Source organism: Crocodylus siamensis, chromosome 2, assembly GCF_052110815.1.
Source record: "Crocodylus siamensis isolate JL-2025a chromosome 2, ASM5211081v1, whole genome shotgun sequence".
Classification (NCBI taxonomy): domain Eukaryota; kingdom Metazoa; phylum Chordata; order Crocodylia; family Crocodylidae; genus Crocodylus; species Crocodylus siamensis.
The window spans coordinates 112,665,608-112,680,791 of NC_143396.1; the positions used below are offsets into that span (position 1 = coordinate 112,665,608).

The following is a 15,184-nucleotide window of genomic DNA, read 5'->3' on the forward strand; positions in this document are numbered from 1 at the left end:
ACAATTAAATTCATTGTTGAAGCATGTTATTTATTTGATTCCATGGAAAAACAAATGATTTTCTGTCTTGGAAACACAGTGATTATAATTAGTATTAAAAATAGTTAATAGTAAATGCTAACACCTAGTTTCCAAACTTCAGTAAAGCAACTCAGCATTATCAGATTAAGCAGTGTAAAAGTAAGTTCAATAGAACAAATTCAAAGGAACTAGGAATTGTACTTCAGTAAGGACTACTTTAAAAACGGACCCCTACACTTTTACACATGCTCCAGAGGTTGTGGGGGGTGGGGCAGCACTTAATTAGAGCAGCTGCAAGAGTCTCTTTAATTAAAGCACTGCTGCATTTCACGTATCGGTATCCCCACACTTAAAAATGGCAGTGGGGCCACTTGAACTAAAGCTCATTCAATGAGCCCCCACTGCTGCCTTTTTTAAGTATGGGGATGCTGATACACAAGACGTAGGAGGCTGCTGGAGAATAATTACCATGCTCCAGCAGACTAAATTAAACAAGTCTGCTCTGACATGCTGTAATTACAGCACATCAGAGCAAGCATCCCACAAATCTACAGGCACCCAGAGTACTCAGTCAAGATTCCAAAAAAAAAAATCCTTTCTCACCTATTCATGCTTTACTGCCTCTGTGCTTGTGTATAGGAACATCTAGTGAGGGATCTTTGTTTCCTGCCCAGAATTATGCAGTTACTTAGGACAATATTTTAAAAAATTGAAACAGACTGTTAGACACTGAACAAACATTACAAATTTAAATCATTCCTTTCAAAAAAAGATTGAACAAATAAGTTTTAATAAATTCCTCATATTAATAAATGTTTGAGGTTAGGCTTTCTCTAGCATTAGAAGGAAATACTAATGGGAGAGAGTATTTTTCCATCTGAATTCTATTTCAGTGTTCAAACATAATTCTATTTAACAACAAAGTAAGTATTCCTGCCCATGGTTCTAAGCACTAAAAGTTATTTAAAATAATCTGTACAGGAATACCCACCTACCTGGTAGTCTTCAAAACTTGCATGATACAAAATTATTAGAAAACAAAATCTATTTGTATGGTTGGAAAGTCAGTGAAATTATAAATGGAATAGTTCCGCAGCCCTATAAAATAATAATAATAATATAAAAAACTTGCAATTTGCAAGTTTTTTTTCTAAATGAAGAGACCTGTTCCACAAGATTGCTTGGTTGAAGGTTCCATACATTATTATATTTTCTTCCTATTTTTTTATAGGACTTCCTCATTCTTGCTGTCTAACCGAGTTCTTGTATTGTCTTGTGTAGGTTCTTTAGTGGCAGCCATCTTAGCTACCGATGATGATTCTGGAGTAAATGGAGAAATCACATACACTGTGAGTGAAGATGATGAGGACGGCATTTTTTTCCTGAATCCAGTCACTGGAGTCTTTAATCTGACTCGCATTTTAGACTATGAAATGCAGCAATATTATATTCTTACCGTCCGTGCAGAAGATGGAGGCGGTCAATACACTGCCATCAGAGTTTACTTCAACATATTAGATGTAAATGATAATCCACCCTTATTCAGTTTGGCCTCATACAGTACATCTCTCATGGAGGATCTACCTCCAGGATCTACAATCCTCAACTTTAATGTTACTGATGCAGATGATGGTATGTGCTTCCTTACATTCTTTAACTTCTCATAACACATGACTATTAGTTCAGTATTTAAACATTTGCTTATGAGAGGCAAATAGTGGTAATTTTTTGCAGTGCAATATGTAAATTATTACTTTTTGATGAACCATGTTTAAGTGTTGGTTTGTTTCTTCCAATGTTTTTATTTTCCAAAAGTGGTGAAGATATCAGAAATCTATGTGCGTACCCACTTAGACATACATGTCTTGAAGTACTTTAAGTATAGCGCATACGTACAATATCTAAATATGAAAATAAAAATTAAACGTGTAACCCCTCTTGGGACAGAGTGTGAATGTGTAGCTGAGGTGACTCAGTTTCCTCAACAGTACAACAGCTTAACAATAGAGTACGACACTCTTATTTACACCCATAGGCGTTAGAACAGTGATCTGTAATAACCCATAAAATCATGCGTGGAAACCTGACAACAAAATTACCTCCTTAACTGGGCAACTTAAAACCCTGACCCCAAACAGTCCCACAAGGACCCTTCAAGGGGAGAATCTTGACCTTGTACACAGCCCAAGCTGTTCCAGATGGTACAAGGACTTTCACCACTTTACAACCACACTGACTGCACTGACTTCTGCAGCCTTTTCAGCACAAGTTCCACAGGTCCAGTTCCACAGCAGAAGTCAATTTAACTCCTCATTTTGGGTCTCCTTTGTAGGGAAGTCGATCTCTTCCCAGCTGTAATCAAACCATGCATAATACAGAGCCCCCAGAGAGTGTGTGGTTCTGGCTGAATCCTGGGAGCTGCATGTGGTGACATGGAGCTGGCCCAGCCCTCTGGCATGCACCTTCAAGCCAAATCAGGCTGGCTCTGTGCCAGCACATGGGGCTCCCAGCACTGCAAGTGGGATCTGCACGCCATTAAGCTGGGCCGGTTCTGTGCCTCCACATGGGGCTTCCAGCAGTCCAAGGGGAAGCTGCACATGGAGACATGGAACCTGCCTAGCATGATGGCACATGGACCAGAAGCCACAGGGAGTTGCATGCCATTGGGCCAGGCGGCCTCTGTGCTGTCACGTAGGGCTCCTGCACAGACCCCTGCCCCCAACAAACCCCCCACTCACCCCCCACCACACCTCTTCACACACACACCCACAAATCCCAACCCCTACACCCCCACACACAATATACAAGAGTAAGACTTTATTTTGAGTTATCATGCAATCACCTCTATATACACTAAGCAAACACATGTAAATTAAGACAAAAATATATATTTTTAATAAAATGAAAATATATTGTAGTAGATGTTTGATTTTTATCATATGATTTGTTTTTTCTCTGGTTCCAAGATGGCAAACCCCCTTGCCAAAAAAGAGTACTTCTGTGGGCAAGGGGGTTGAACTTCCAGTGGCAATGGTAAGGGGTTAGGGGTGAGACTTCTGGTCCCAAGATGGTGATCAGGGGGTGAAGCGCCTGTCAAGGGGTAGGGCTACTCTTTCAGCCCTTGACAATTCACCAGAAGTCATTAAGTAGCCCTCCAGCTGAAATATTGCCCCCCTCCCCACCTACCGATTTAACCCTTCACAACCTATGGGCAGCAGTTACAAACATTTTTATCCATATTATAGTTTTAAAGCACATCTACATGTTCTAGCTGTTTTGTTTGTTTTTTTTTTCTTAAAATTTCAAGTATATTCTAAAACAGTCACTACAAGGATGAATGCAGGTGAGGCCCCCCTCCCCCAAAGATAGTCATAGCAGGAGACCCATAACTATATTCTGTACAAGTGCTTTAATCTACAGATTACCAGTACAGCAGTTCAAGAAAAGTTTTTAATAAAGCATAAGGAAATGCCTCCTTATAAGGGTTTAATCCTTGGATTATTTTACACCATAGTAAGAGAATTTAGGAGGTGACAACCAGTTGGGATTTGAAAGTAATAATCAGGATAAATTGCCTGGCAAATTGAGAGAGAGGTCAGGATTTCTTAGAGTGATATCTTTTATCAGTCCAGCTATGTAGTTGGGTTATAGTTTGAAAGGCTTTCTAATGCAAGACATTCTTTGACAGCATATTAACAATATGTTATATAGTTTATGCCTACAATTTCTAATGACAATGAATTATTATGTGTATAAAATACTTTAAAATGTCATGCAGGTTTTAAATTGAGGATTTTTTTTGTGATATCTCTTAGACAGATAGCCTTCTCCGATTCAGAGCACTTATGTCACATTGAATTCCTTGTGATATAGGAATCTGCTAAAATGTTTCCCTGAATCCAGGCTTGTACAAACATGACTCAAGTTAGTTGGGAATTTTTCAACAAAACAATTTTTCATCAGAAAATAATGATTGATCAAAACAGAGCCTTTTAGGAGCATTCCAATTTTGATACAGCTTTTATTGGAAACACTTTTTTTCGGCTCAGAATGTAAGGGAGTAAAAATGAGAAAAATATCTACCCACCCTTGAAATAAACGGTTGTCTACTTCTGTAACTGGCTTAACCACCCAGTTGACAGTTTTGGAGTGGGTCTCCCTCAGACTCTTTCCAGTTCTTTCTTTCCCTCATTATTTATATATTTATTTATTTTTGTTGCTTTTTTTTTCATTGTTTGGAAATCATGGAGTTTTTTTGTGTGTATTTTTTTTTGCAAAAAGCATAAGTTCTTCTCTTGTGGAAAGGGAAAAATGTTTGAAATCTCAAATGACTTCATTACAGGAAAATAGTTTGCCCAGTCAGTTCTGTACACCTCTCCCACCGAAATTCATGAAGTTCTAGTAGACTAAACCCCTAGAAGGACTATCAAGCAATTCTGGTATATAACGTTTCATTTTAGATTCCATGAAAATGACAATTTTAATATCACTTAAAACTTGTGGACCTTATTGTCCATTGTTTGCATTTGTTACATCTCTGTAGTAAAGATATTAAATGCTTCCAAATCATAAGCATAACATTGCACAAATTGACACTCAATTGCCATTGGTATAAAAAACTGCTCAAGTGCAGGGCAGTAAAAAATCAAAGCAATATCTTGCCTTTTATGTCTTATAGTAAGTTTATTTTCCCAACAATCTAGATTTTAAAATTACTATAAGATACACTGCTTTACATGAACATGCTGCAGGCTTGGACAATCTCTAACCTGAGCAAAAGTTACAAGCTATTTGTGATGCCATTTCAATCTTGGAACCTAAAGATTGAATCCACCTTGGACCCATCATCTAAAACAGGGTAAAAGTTACTACTGTGTATCTCCATAAATAGCCTATAGATTATGATCTGAATGGGGCTCTTTTGGGAAATTGTCTGATTATTTATGTTAAATGATTAAGGAAGACTGCTGCAGTCATGAAAGGGGCATTGTTTTATATCAGGCTACATCCGTGAATCTAAGATAAATGCTAATAAAAGCTGAAAACTGAAACAGCAAAATACTCCCATTGTCATTTTCCTGTTTGACACACCTCTTGGGAAACAATAGTTGTTTACGTCAGTTTGAGTTGCTCTGTATACAAAGGCATAGTAAGTATAAATGGGAATGCCATGCAACTTTCAAGCATTTACAATAGGGTAAAAAACTCCAGTTTCCTAAAATATTTAGGCATCCATTACAGGGGGTGATTTTTTTTCCATAAGAAATTAATACAAAAACTATGTTCAATTGTAAAACCAGTAATTTTGGAAGATGCCAAGTGTCAGCAAAACCTGAGTTAGCTACCCAAACAGGAAAGGACAGCTTGGTCTTGCGTCGTGGGCACTAGCCATGATAATATGAGTCCAGAGACACAAGAGTGCCAGTAGAAAATTTATTGCTTCTGCAAAAGGGTAGACTCCCGCCTTAAGGGCCAAGAGCTACGCCTGAGAGGGGTTGAACCCTATATATTTATATGTTTGTCTTACATAAGGTATAATGAGGTTAGTCATCATTACATATTTTTCTGTTAGTTATAATTATCTCTTGCGATTGTCATCATCGTAAGGGCATCTTCCTCTTTTCAGCTGAGGGCGCCTTCCTCTTTCCAGTTGGGTCAGGGTCACCTTCCTTTTTCCAGTTGGGTCAGGGTCGAGCCTCAGAATAGATGTCTTCTGTATTAGCACTTACATTTTCGTAAGATTACATTTAGTATTAGTATTACACATCTTAGTCATATATGCTTGGATTAAAACTGCCTACTAGTCAATTTGTTAGACAAATATTTAAAATACTGAACTTATAAACTTATGAACTACTCATGCCTGAACTTACAACTTACTCAATTAAGCAAGTTAGCCTATCTCTTATATCACAAAACACTCTTCACTGATTGATCTTGTAAGAAGTGTAGGAATCAAAACTCTTGAGAGAAAAACTTATAGGCAAAGTATTGCAGGAGTCATGCCCATGTCCCAGTTCTGGGTCCAACAGCTGTGGTGCTGGGTGGCAGAGAGGCTGGTTCAGGCATGAGGATGCTGAAAGTGCAGAGCTGTGTGGCTAGGCTGCAGGCAGGAGTCAGCTCAGCCAGCCAGGAGCCAAGCTGGGTACAATTTACACCTGTGGTCAGTATCTACACATGTGTTTAATTGCAGTTAATTACTCCAAAGTAATATAGTACTGTCCCTGAGAGTACTGTCTTACTATGGCATAAATTAGTTTACTGCAGACTAATACCATGTGTAGATGGTGACACTTTACTTTACAGCCAATTAGTCTACTCTGCAGTAAAGACCATGCATAGACACAGCCTCTGGGTCTCAGGTGTAGCGAAGTTTTAGAAAACAAAGGAAAACCCCTGTGGTCCCTTACTTATCAATCTCATCATCACTAATCAAAGCAGCAGAGGGAACCCCTCTATTTTGGAAGCCTGATTTGTAATAATGAGGGTGAGTGAAAGAGACCCCCATCTCCCACTCAGCATTTGTTTTTAAAGAAATTGACTTTTTTTTCAGTTACTGTAAGAGTGATTGACTCTCAAGTTTTTCATTGGTTTCAGTATGGCCACAAAAGCAAATGTACCACATTAAGTGTAGGCATACATTTTTTCATAGTTGAGACACAAGAGATGGAGGGCTATAGTAGTTCATCTGTTTTAACAAGAAAGGTACAAATAAAAACCCAGCTATAATAGGATTATCACCTAGAAAAGGAATGGCAAGCTTAATAAAAATGTCATGAATTGGGAGAAGAATAGCAACTGCTGAAAACAGAATATGATTATGAATAAGTTGTGTCAGAAATAAAAAAGTATATGGATAAAAAATGGCAAATATATTGTACATAGAACAAGTAATAAAATGGACAAGGAAAAAAAGTAAAAAAAAACACCCCAGTAATAAAATATAAGAAGATTCTTGTTTGTTTTTAAATGTCTTCTCTTTCTTTACTGTCTAATATTTTACTCATCAAGTCATTGGCAAAACTCCTATTGTCTTAGATACAAGCAGGATTTCCAGCTGATGAATCTGGTAGTTTTTGAGGTTCTTAGCACCTCATTAAAACTTAAGAACATTTTCATTAGTAGTATTAGTAGTGTTAAAAGTAAGATAAATTTATAATATCATAGTACTGGCCTAGCACTTCACTTGTTCAAAGTAAGTTACAAACATGTATTCATTCATTTATCTAAATAGAGTAATCTTTTCTGAATGTCATGTATTATTTTTTCGTGTTTGCTTTTAAAAGAATGATTTAGAGTCTTATTCCATTGAGAATAAAAATAGAAATGTTGAATATGTTGTTTACAGGAATCATTTTTCTTTCTTAAGAACTCAGTTGGAGGAGAAAATAAACTGTTGAGTGAAACTGGCAGAAAATACGAAGTAACAAAACATTTAAATATCCAGCTTCAGATTATGCAGAGTTGAAAAAGAAATATTTAGAGAAGGCCTGGTATTATATAAAAATCTATTAATTCTAATTCATAACAATTATGGCCAAAAAAACAAAGTATAGGATTTCAAAATTATTTATTTAATGTTTTACAGTTTCAGTGTTTAATTCAGAGGCCAGAGGAAAAAGTAGATCTCAGATTGCCATTTGAAAGAATAATACAAATATTCAAAATAAGCTCTGGGTTTCAATTTGTCAACATACATTTTTTGGAAGTATACCATGCCTAAGGCGGCTTAGCATCATTGTCGAGACTCAAAATGTATTTTACTTACTAGAACTGTAGATTCTTCTGTGGCAAAAATTGACAAATTTATATTATTGATGAGATAAGCGTTGTTCATTTGATATTTTTTATTTTTGTTCCATATATAAGATAAGAACTTCCATTTATTGGGTCAGACTACATATCTATCCAGCCCAGTATCCTGTCTCACACAAGGGCAAAGAGTGGATGCTGATGAAAAATGCCACGTCCAGAATTTCCTATCACCTGCTTTTCTCCCACCTTTCTTTCCATCATTCAAAAGTTTAGGAAGTTTTGAGTCAGTCTTTACGCCTTGCAGGCATGTGTAGTACCTACTGATGGAACATTCCTTATTGAATCTGTCTAATCTCCTTTAAATTTCACATCTTGCTGCAAGAAGCTCTACAAGTTTTTTTTCCCATGTGAAAAAACTCCCTTTTGTTACCTACTACCTGATAATTTCATTTTATTTCCCCTGATTCTAATATTGAGAGAGGCAGAAAATAAGTCTCTATTTACTTTCTCTGCATCATTTATTATTTATAATCTTCTGTCATGTCCCCCTTCAGGCTGAAATGCCCTAGCCTGTTTGGTCTCTCTTCATATGGAAACCCTTTCATACCTCTATGATCATGTATGTTATTCTTCTCTTTACCTAGTTCTGTATTATTTTTGAGAAGGGGGGATGGAAAAGGTACATCAGTAAACATTTTCAGTTTATAAATATTTTGTCAACACTTAACTGTGTAGGTGGTGACATTTGAGTAAAGCTGTTGATTTGACAAAATATAATATGTAACTATAATTTGTCCATATTTAATCACAGATGATAGAAAATAGGATGTGCTTCTCCTACATGTGAATGCATTATTTCAAAATGTAATGATTTTCCCATTTATTATTTTGAATAGTATTCTTACAGATTCATAATCCTACCAGGCATTTTACTTCATATATACATCTAAATCAGTGAGACCTGAATTATAGTTTTATTTTTGTTTTTCAGGCCCTAACTCTCAATTGTCCTACAGTATTGCATCAGGAGACAGCTTGGGCCAATTTAATATTGACAAGGATGGAGTTCTAAGCATCAAGAAGATTTTGGATCGGGAAAGTCAATCCTTTTATAGTCTTATTGTTCAAGTTCATGACATGGCTTCTCTCCCAGCTTCCAGATTTACAAGCACAACTCAAGTTTCAATAATTCTACTGGATGTGAATGACAACCCTCCCAACTTCATCTCTCCAAAACTGACCTACATTCCAGAAAACACTCCAATAGATACTATTGTTTTCAAAGCCCAAGCAACAGATCCAGACAGTGGCCCAAACAGCTATATTGAATATACTCTTCAGAGACCTTTAGGAAACAAATTCAGTATTGGCACTATTGATGGTGAAGTAAGGCTCACTGGAGAGCTTGATAGAGAAGCAGTTTCTAATTATACCTTGACTGTGGTAGCTACTGACAAAGGTCAGCCATCTCTGTCATCTTCTACAGATGTAGTTGTAATTGTTCTTGATATTAACGATAATAATCCCCTCTTTGCACAAAAGCAGTATAAAGTAGAGATTGATGAAAACACTCTGACAGGAACAGATCTGATCCAGGTGTTTGCTACAGATGGAGATGAAGAGACAAATGGGCAGGTTCGCTATACCATCATTAGTGGAAATACTAATAATGAGTTTAGGATCGACTCTGTTACCGGAGTGATAACAGTTGCCAAGCCATTGGACCGAGAGAAGGAGCCCGCCTACACTTTGACTGTTCAGTCATCTGATCGTGGAAGTAGCCCGAGGACTGATACCACTACTGTCAATATCATGCTGATGGACATTAACGATTTTATTCCTACATTTGAACTTTCTCCCTATTCTGTGAATGTCCCTGAGAATTTAGAGACACTTCCAAAAGTTATTTTACAGGTCAGTACATTTAGAGACAACATAGTGTACTTCTTCAAAATGTAAAGAATTCTAAAATGTTGTAAATACAACACAAAATAGCTTTTGTGAATACAAAAGAACATACTGTGTTGTTTTTTGTATAGTTGCCCAACTGCTTATTTCCTTTTTTATCCATACACTCAGATTGTAGGGGTCCACCCTATCCCCTTTGTTCCTGCTTCTTTGTCACAAATTCCTTCAGTTTGTTCTTTTCAGACTTCCTCTTTAATATGTGGGTAAAGCACTGTGACAGTTAAAGGAGAGTCATTAAATGTACACAGTAGCAGATTTTAGGGTGGGTATGCTGTGCGTTTTATTAAAACCATAAGTTGACTCCAAATTTGATCTTAATAATACTTTCACATCGAGGGAAAAAGAACAAATAATTATATATTTATTTTAAAGCATCATTTGAAATCCACTTGCCTTTTCTTTACAGCTAGTAGCTAACAGACTTCCAGGCATTTCAGTTTTTTGTCAAACAGCATATTTTCTGTTTCCATGAAATGCTTTCCACACAAAGAGATTTCACTGACACATAAGTGTGCACTCATCAGTTATTGCTATGTCTTCTGAAGGGCTTATTTTACTGTTGTAGGTTGTAGCACGGGATGATGACCAAGGTCTAAATAGCAAACTTACATACATTCTTATTAGTGGAAATGAAGATGGTGCCTTTACTCTCTCAGCCACTGGAGAACTCCGTTTGATAAAGAGCCTTGATCGAGAGACAAAAGAGAAGTATGTCTTGCTGATCACAGCTGCTGATTCAGGTAAATCAAATGCACAATCTAATTAGGTGTTTGTTTGTTTTTTAACTGGCTTTGTAGGTATATATTAGATACCAATTTATAGCTTGCATTTGTTAAATGTGCAGGCCAACAATTTCAGTCTTTATTATTGTGATATCTTTTATTTGACCAGCTATGCAGTTGGGATAAAGTCAGACAAGCAAGACATTTTTCCTCGGGCCCTATGATCATTTGAAAGGTTTTCTAACTTTATTCCAACTGCATGGTTGGTCCAATAAAACGTATCACCCTAAGAAACTCCTTGTCTCTTAGATAATTTTTAGACTATCATGGCTACAATATCACTTTTACATTACCAAGTCTTTATTGCATTATGCACTCAAATTCAAATTTAGATATCTCATGTTAAATTCAGGTCTACGCAGTGCTGTTTTCTTAAATATGCTGGATGTGCAAGAGAAAGAAAGTAGTATATGGTCAGCTATCCCAAATGTGCAGAGAGTAATTTGGATGGGCTGAATTTATATTTGTAATACACTGGACCTGACTTGGTACAGGATGTCTTATGCATTAAGTGACAGAGCAAGGGACATGGGGTATTGGAGAAGAGGGAGGCATGAAGGGAATCTTGCCCCACAGCAGTGTATCTAAGTTCCAGTGTCTCCAATGGCTGTTTTTAGAAATCTATGTCTTCTGTCTGCTTAGCAGCACTGGCTCATAGGAAAGGCAATATAAAAGAGAAGATTTGCCACACCAGAACAAGTATAGTTATGATCGATTGAAGCTGGTCTTCTTTCTGCCTGTTTTTTATACTTCCAGGCCCAGTTGTTTTCTTTATCAATAACAAAAAGGAATGTTAATGGCATTTGAAAAGTCTTCATTGTAAATTAATGCTATTGTTTCATAATACTATGAAGCACATTAAAAATTTGGACAAAAGTATTTAAAGGACCATATTCTGCTACCACTGAAGTCATTGTCAAAATGTCCCTTGATTTTGATTTTGCTGAGAGCAGGATATAGGACACAATAGAAGTAAACAGGCAAACTATAAATACTTACAAACATATATAGTTTAGCTGAAGTGAAATTCTGAGAGATGCTTGTCCTATTTAATTTATTTGCAGGAAGTCAAGGCATTACAGAATGCTAAGAAATATAGTTTTGTCAAGGCTTTTTAAAACATATCGTTTATTGCAAAAATTCTAGGTACAAAGAGTTAACGTTATAAATGCTATGCATTTCATTGATTTTTTTTTTTTTAAGTTTTTATATAGCTTTAATATATGTGATGTATGTGTCTGTGCGTATGTTGTTATGGACTTCTGGCAACGAAGGTAGAAAATGCCATTCCATGGGGAAAAGCCTTTCTGAATAAGAAAATTTATTAAAGAAAAATTGTTGTAACTTATTATTATAAGAGTGAATTAATTTGGTAAAAATATTCAAAACATAATAAAGCAGGATACCAAATGTTAAAAAGGTATTTAAAGTCATAACATAAACTTGGCAAAGTACTGCCCTTCTCTAAGCAAGGATTTATTTAATGAAAAAAAGCAGGTCTTGCTATGCATCTATTTGATGGCCATGACTCTATGATTAAATATGTAACCAAGTTGCTTTGAATGGCATTTTTAAGATCAGTTAATATAAATGCAGAAATATATTCTTTTTGGCAATAACTGGAGTTGGGGATTCCTAATTCCCAGCCTGAAGTAGCTCTGTCTCTTTGAAGGGTTTTGTTTTATGTCTGTTAGGTATCACTTCTGCTTTTTAGCTTGTTTCCAAAAGTAAGGATTAAGTATAGTGAGATTTAAGTAAAAAAAAACAGATAATGATTCTTTGTTAGAAATGGCAAAATTATGAAGAAAACTGTCTTTCTGAAATTATCCTCATCCATGTTATCTTTGGATAAGGAAAAAGTTTTATTGTTTGGACTATACATTTTGTTTGGTTTTTTTTTTATTTGATTGTTTTTAGAAAGTCAGGCAACCATCTCACTTAACATGGTGCATCTTACATCCAGATGAAAAAAAAAAATTGAAAATCTATGGATAGTCCATCAAAATTCTGGATGTCCTGGCCTTTTTTCCTTTTCACAGCACATCCATGTAGTGCTTATGTACTAAATAAACCCAGCAGCATCCCTAGATATAAACACTGAGGGGTTCTTAACCTACCCTTGTACTATCCTGTGAATGGCCCTTCAACATAACCACCTGATTCATGCTTGTGTCATGGTTTATTATGAGCATAATGTCTGTGGTTTTACCTTTTACTAACGTTATATCGCCTATGGGTCAATCTAGTGACATGAGAGGTATTCCTTAGCCCCAAAAGTCATAGCTAACCAATATGGCTAAGCACAGATGTTCAGAAAGCCCCTGGTGGAAGCATTCTAACTATTGCACTTAAAGCGCTGTAAGTCACAGCACAGGCAAACTGAATAGACTTTCACTGTTCATGGGGCAGGGGGAATCAGAGCCTGCCTGTACAGGCCACTGAGGGCATTCCCACACACCTCCCAGGAGGCTGCTAGAGTGACCCCTCCCTCCAGCGCCCCCCCCTCCCCCGGCACCCCAGCTGGTGACTGTCAGCAGTGGCTGGGGGGACAGGGAACCTGGACCCCTTTGCCTGCTGCAGCCTGTGTTTACCCTGACCAGCAAATTAGGGGTCTACCTGCTGTTGTGGGTGACAGAAATTGGTAGCAATTGATGGTGACAGTAAGTGGTAGCTGCAGTTAGATGGCATGAGAGCAGCCCTTGATACAAAACAGGGAGGGATGGGGCAGCGCAGAGGGTGCCAAATCTCAAGCAGCAGCCATATCTCAAGCAGCAGCCCACTGTTATTAAAGGTTGCCAACCCCTGTGCTAGACCATAGTATGGCATTTCAGAAATGACCAGCTGAACATAAGATTTCTGGAAGTACTCCCCAATACAACCTTAATGGCCCCTGAAAACAAGAGCCATCTCCAGTGTTGCTAACACCTTCCTTCACTCCATTTACTTTTATATTAGTTCAGTGGGAGCTCCTCCGTTAATACAGATCAGGCTGCAAGAGCAGCTGTGAAGGGATATTGTCTCTGTGCTCTCAATCACTTGGTTACTATTCCGTTCCAGAAGACGTAGAATTTCATTTATAGATACAATAAAAAAAAAGATATTTAAATAGAGAGCAATTTTCTGCACTGTTGGTGAAAAGAGGCCAGAGAGGAATTAGTAACAAATAGTCATCAAATAGTAAATATTTGTTTTTTTTCCATATGCTTTCATTGACATCCCAGCATCATCCCACAAGGATCTGAAAGTGGTAGGGAGCTTCCCATGTTCCAGTTCCTTTTAGGGCTCTAATCATTTCCATTGTAGCTCAGTGGAAGTGCCATGGGCTTTTTCAAGGCACCATTGGTGGGAAGACTCTGAAATAAGGAATGAAATTAGGTTCCAATCAAGGACTTTATTAAGTGGAGAAACTTTTCAGAGAAAGGTCTTTCGGAATAATTCCTGCAGTATTCATCTGAAACAGTATTTCATCATTGGTAATTAAAGGAGATGTAAAAGGCCTGCACACTTGCATCTGTTTGCACTACTGAAACTGTGCATAGCATGTGTAGGATGAGCCTTAATGTTAATCATACAATAAGTTAGATGTTTTGTAAATTTCTTGAATATAGCCTTACCTAAATATAGCAAGGATAGAAGGCGAGTTAGCTCTAAAAAGAAAAGACAAGAATGTTTATACTACTAAAGAATACCACAATCAACTGTTTTCTGTTTTGGGATGGGTCAGAATCTGGAGGACAATATTCTGTTTAACGTGAAAGAAAGACATGAATTTATAAAGGTAGCAAAGCATAAGCGAAAAATAGGTTTAGTTAGCCATGGGAATGTTCTAATAAGATCAAAAAGGAAAAAGTTGCTAAATTACTTGTCCCCAAGGCACTTTGGTGATACTAAAATGACCACTGCTTAAGATAAGATGCATTCTGAGAAAAGTTATTTATTACTGGTTTTGGCTTTTCTCAGAAGTCAAAACACTGCTCTACCTAGTTGCTAGATCTTTGTGAGACTTAGGACCTAGACACATACCTGCACAGATCATGGCAATTCTGGACATGTGCAAAATGCAAAACTGCAGGCACCAAAGGGCCTTCCTAGTCCGAAAGGAAGGTGTCTATCAAGTTTAGAAGCCTGCAAAGTTGGGATGAGCCATTGACTGATGTCTTTTTGGGTTCACAAGTCTTTATTGCATTATGCACTAAAATTCAAATTTAGATATCTCATGTTATATTCAGGCCTAGGCAGTGCTGTTTTCTTAAATAGTCTGGATGTGCAAGAGAAAGAAATAATTATATGGTCTCCCATCCTACATGTGCAGAGAGCAGTTGGGATGGGTTGAATTTATATTTGTTATATAGTTGTGTGTGTGTGCATATATATATATATGCCCCTAAAGTAGGATTTAGGTGGAATATATATATATGGATCTGACACTATGTCTATGATGTTTTTAGCAATTTAAATTCTTACTTGATTAATGGGTATTCAGGGTTATTAGTGCTGAGTGCTCACAAGGAACACTCAGCAGCTTCCAGGTTTGAAGGTGGCTTGAATTGTTCCTTTAATTGAGGAATAAAATGCAATTCACCCCCCCAAATTGCCTCAATTCCAAATGAAAGGGTTCCTTTCTAACATGCCACCATTTGGTATATGTAAATGCATAA

The 15,184-nt window shown here is 37.0% G+C and overlaps 1 protein-coding gene across 1 annotated transcript in view; it reads left to right on the plus strand.

Annotated features, from left to right (window-relative positions):
- FAT4 (FAT atypical cadherin 4) overlaps positions 1–15,184 on the plus strand; it is a 241,366-nt gene that overhangs the window by 141,402 nt on the left and 84,780 nt on the right. Inside the window, exons 5-7 of the mRNA XM_090034521.1 lie at positions 1,303–1,653; positions 8,768–9,690; positions 10,310–10,484. Coding sequence (XP_089890647.1) covers positions 1,303–1,653; positions 8,768–9,690; positions 10,310–10,484 — 1,449 coding nt within the window. The remainder of the gene's footprint in view (positions 1–1,302; positions 1,654–8,767; positions 9,691–10,309; positions 10,485–15,184) is intronic.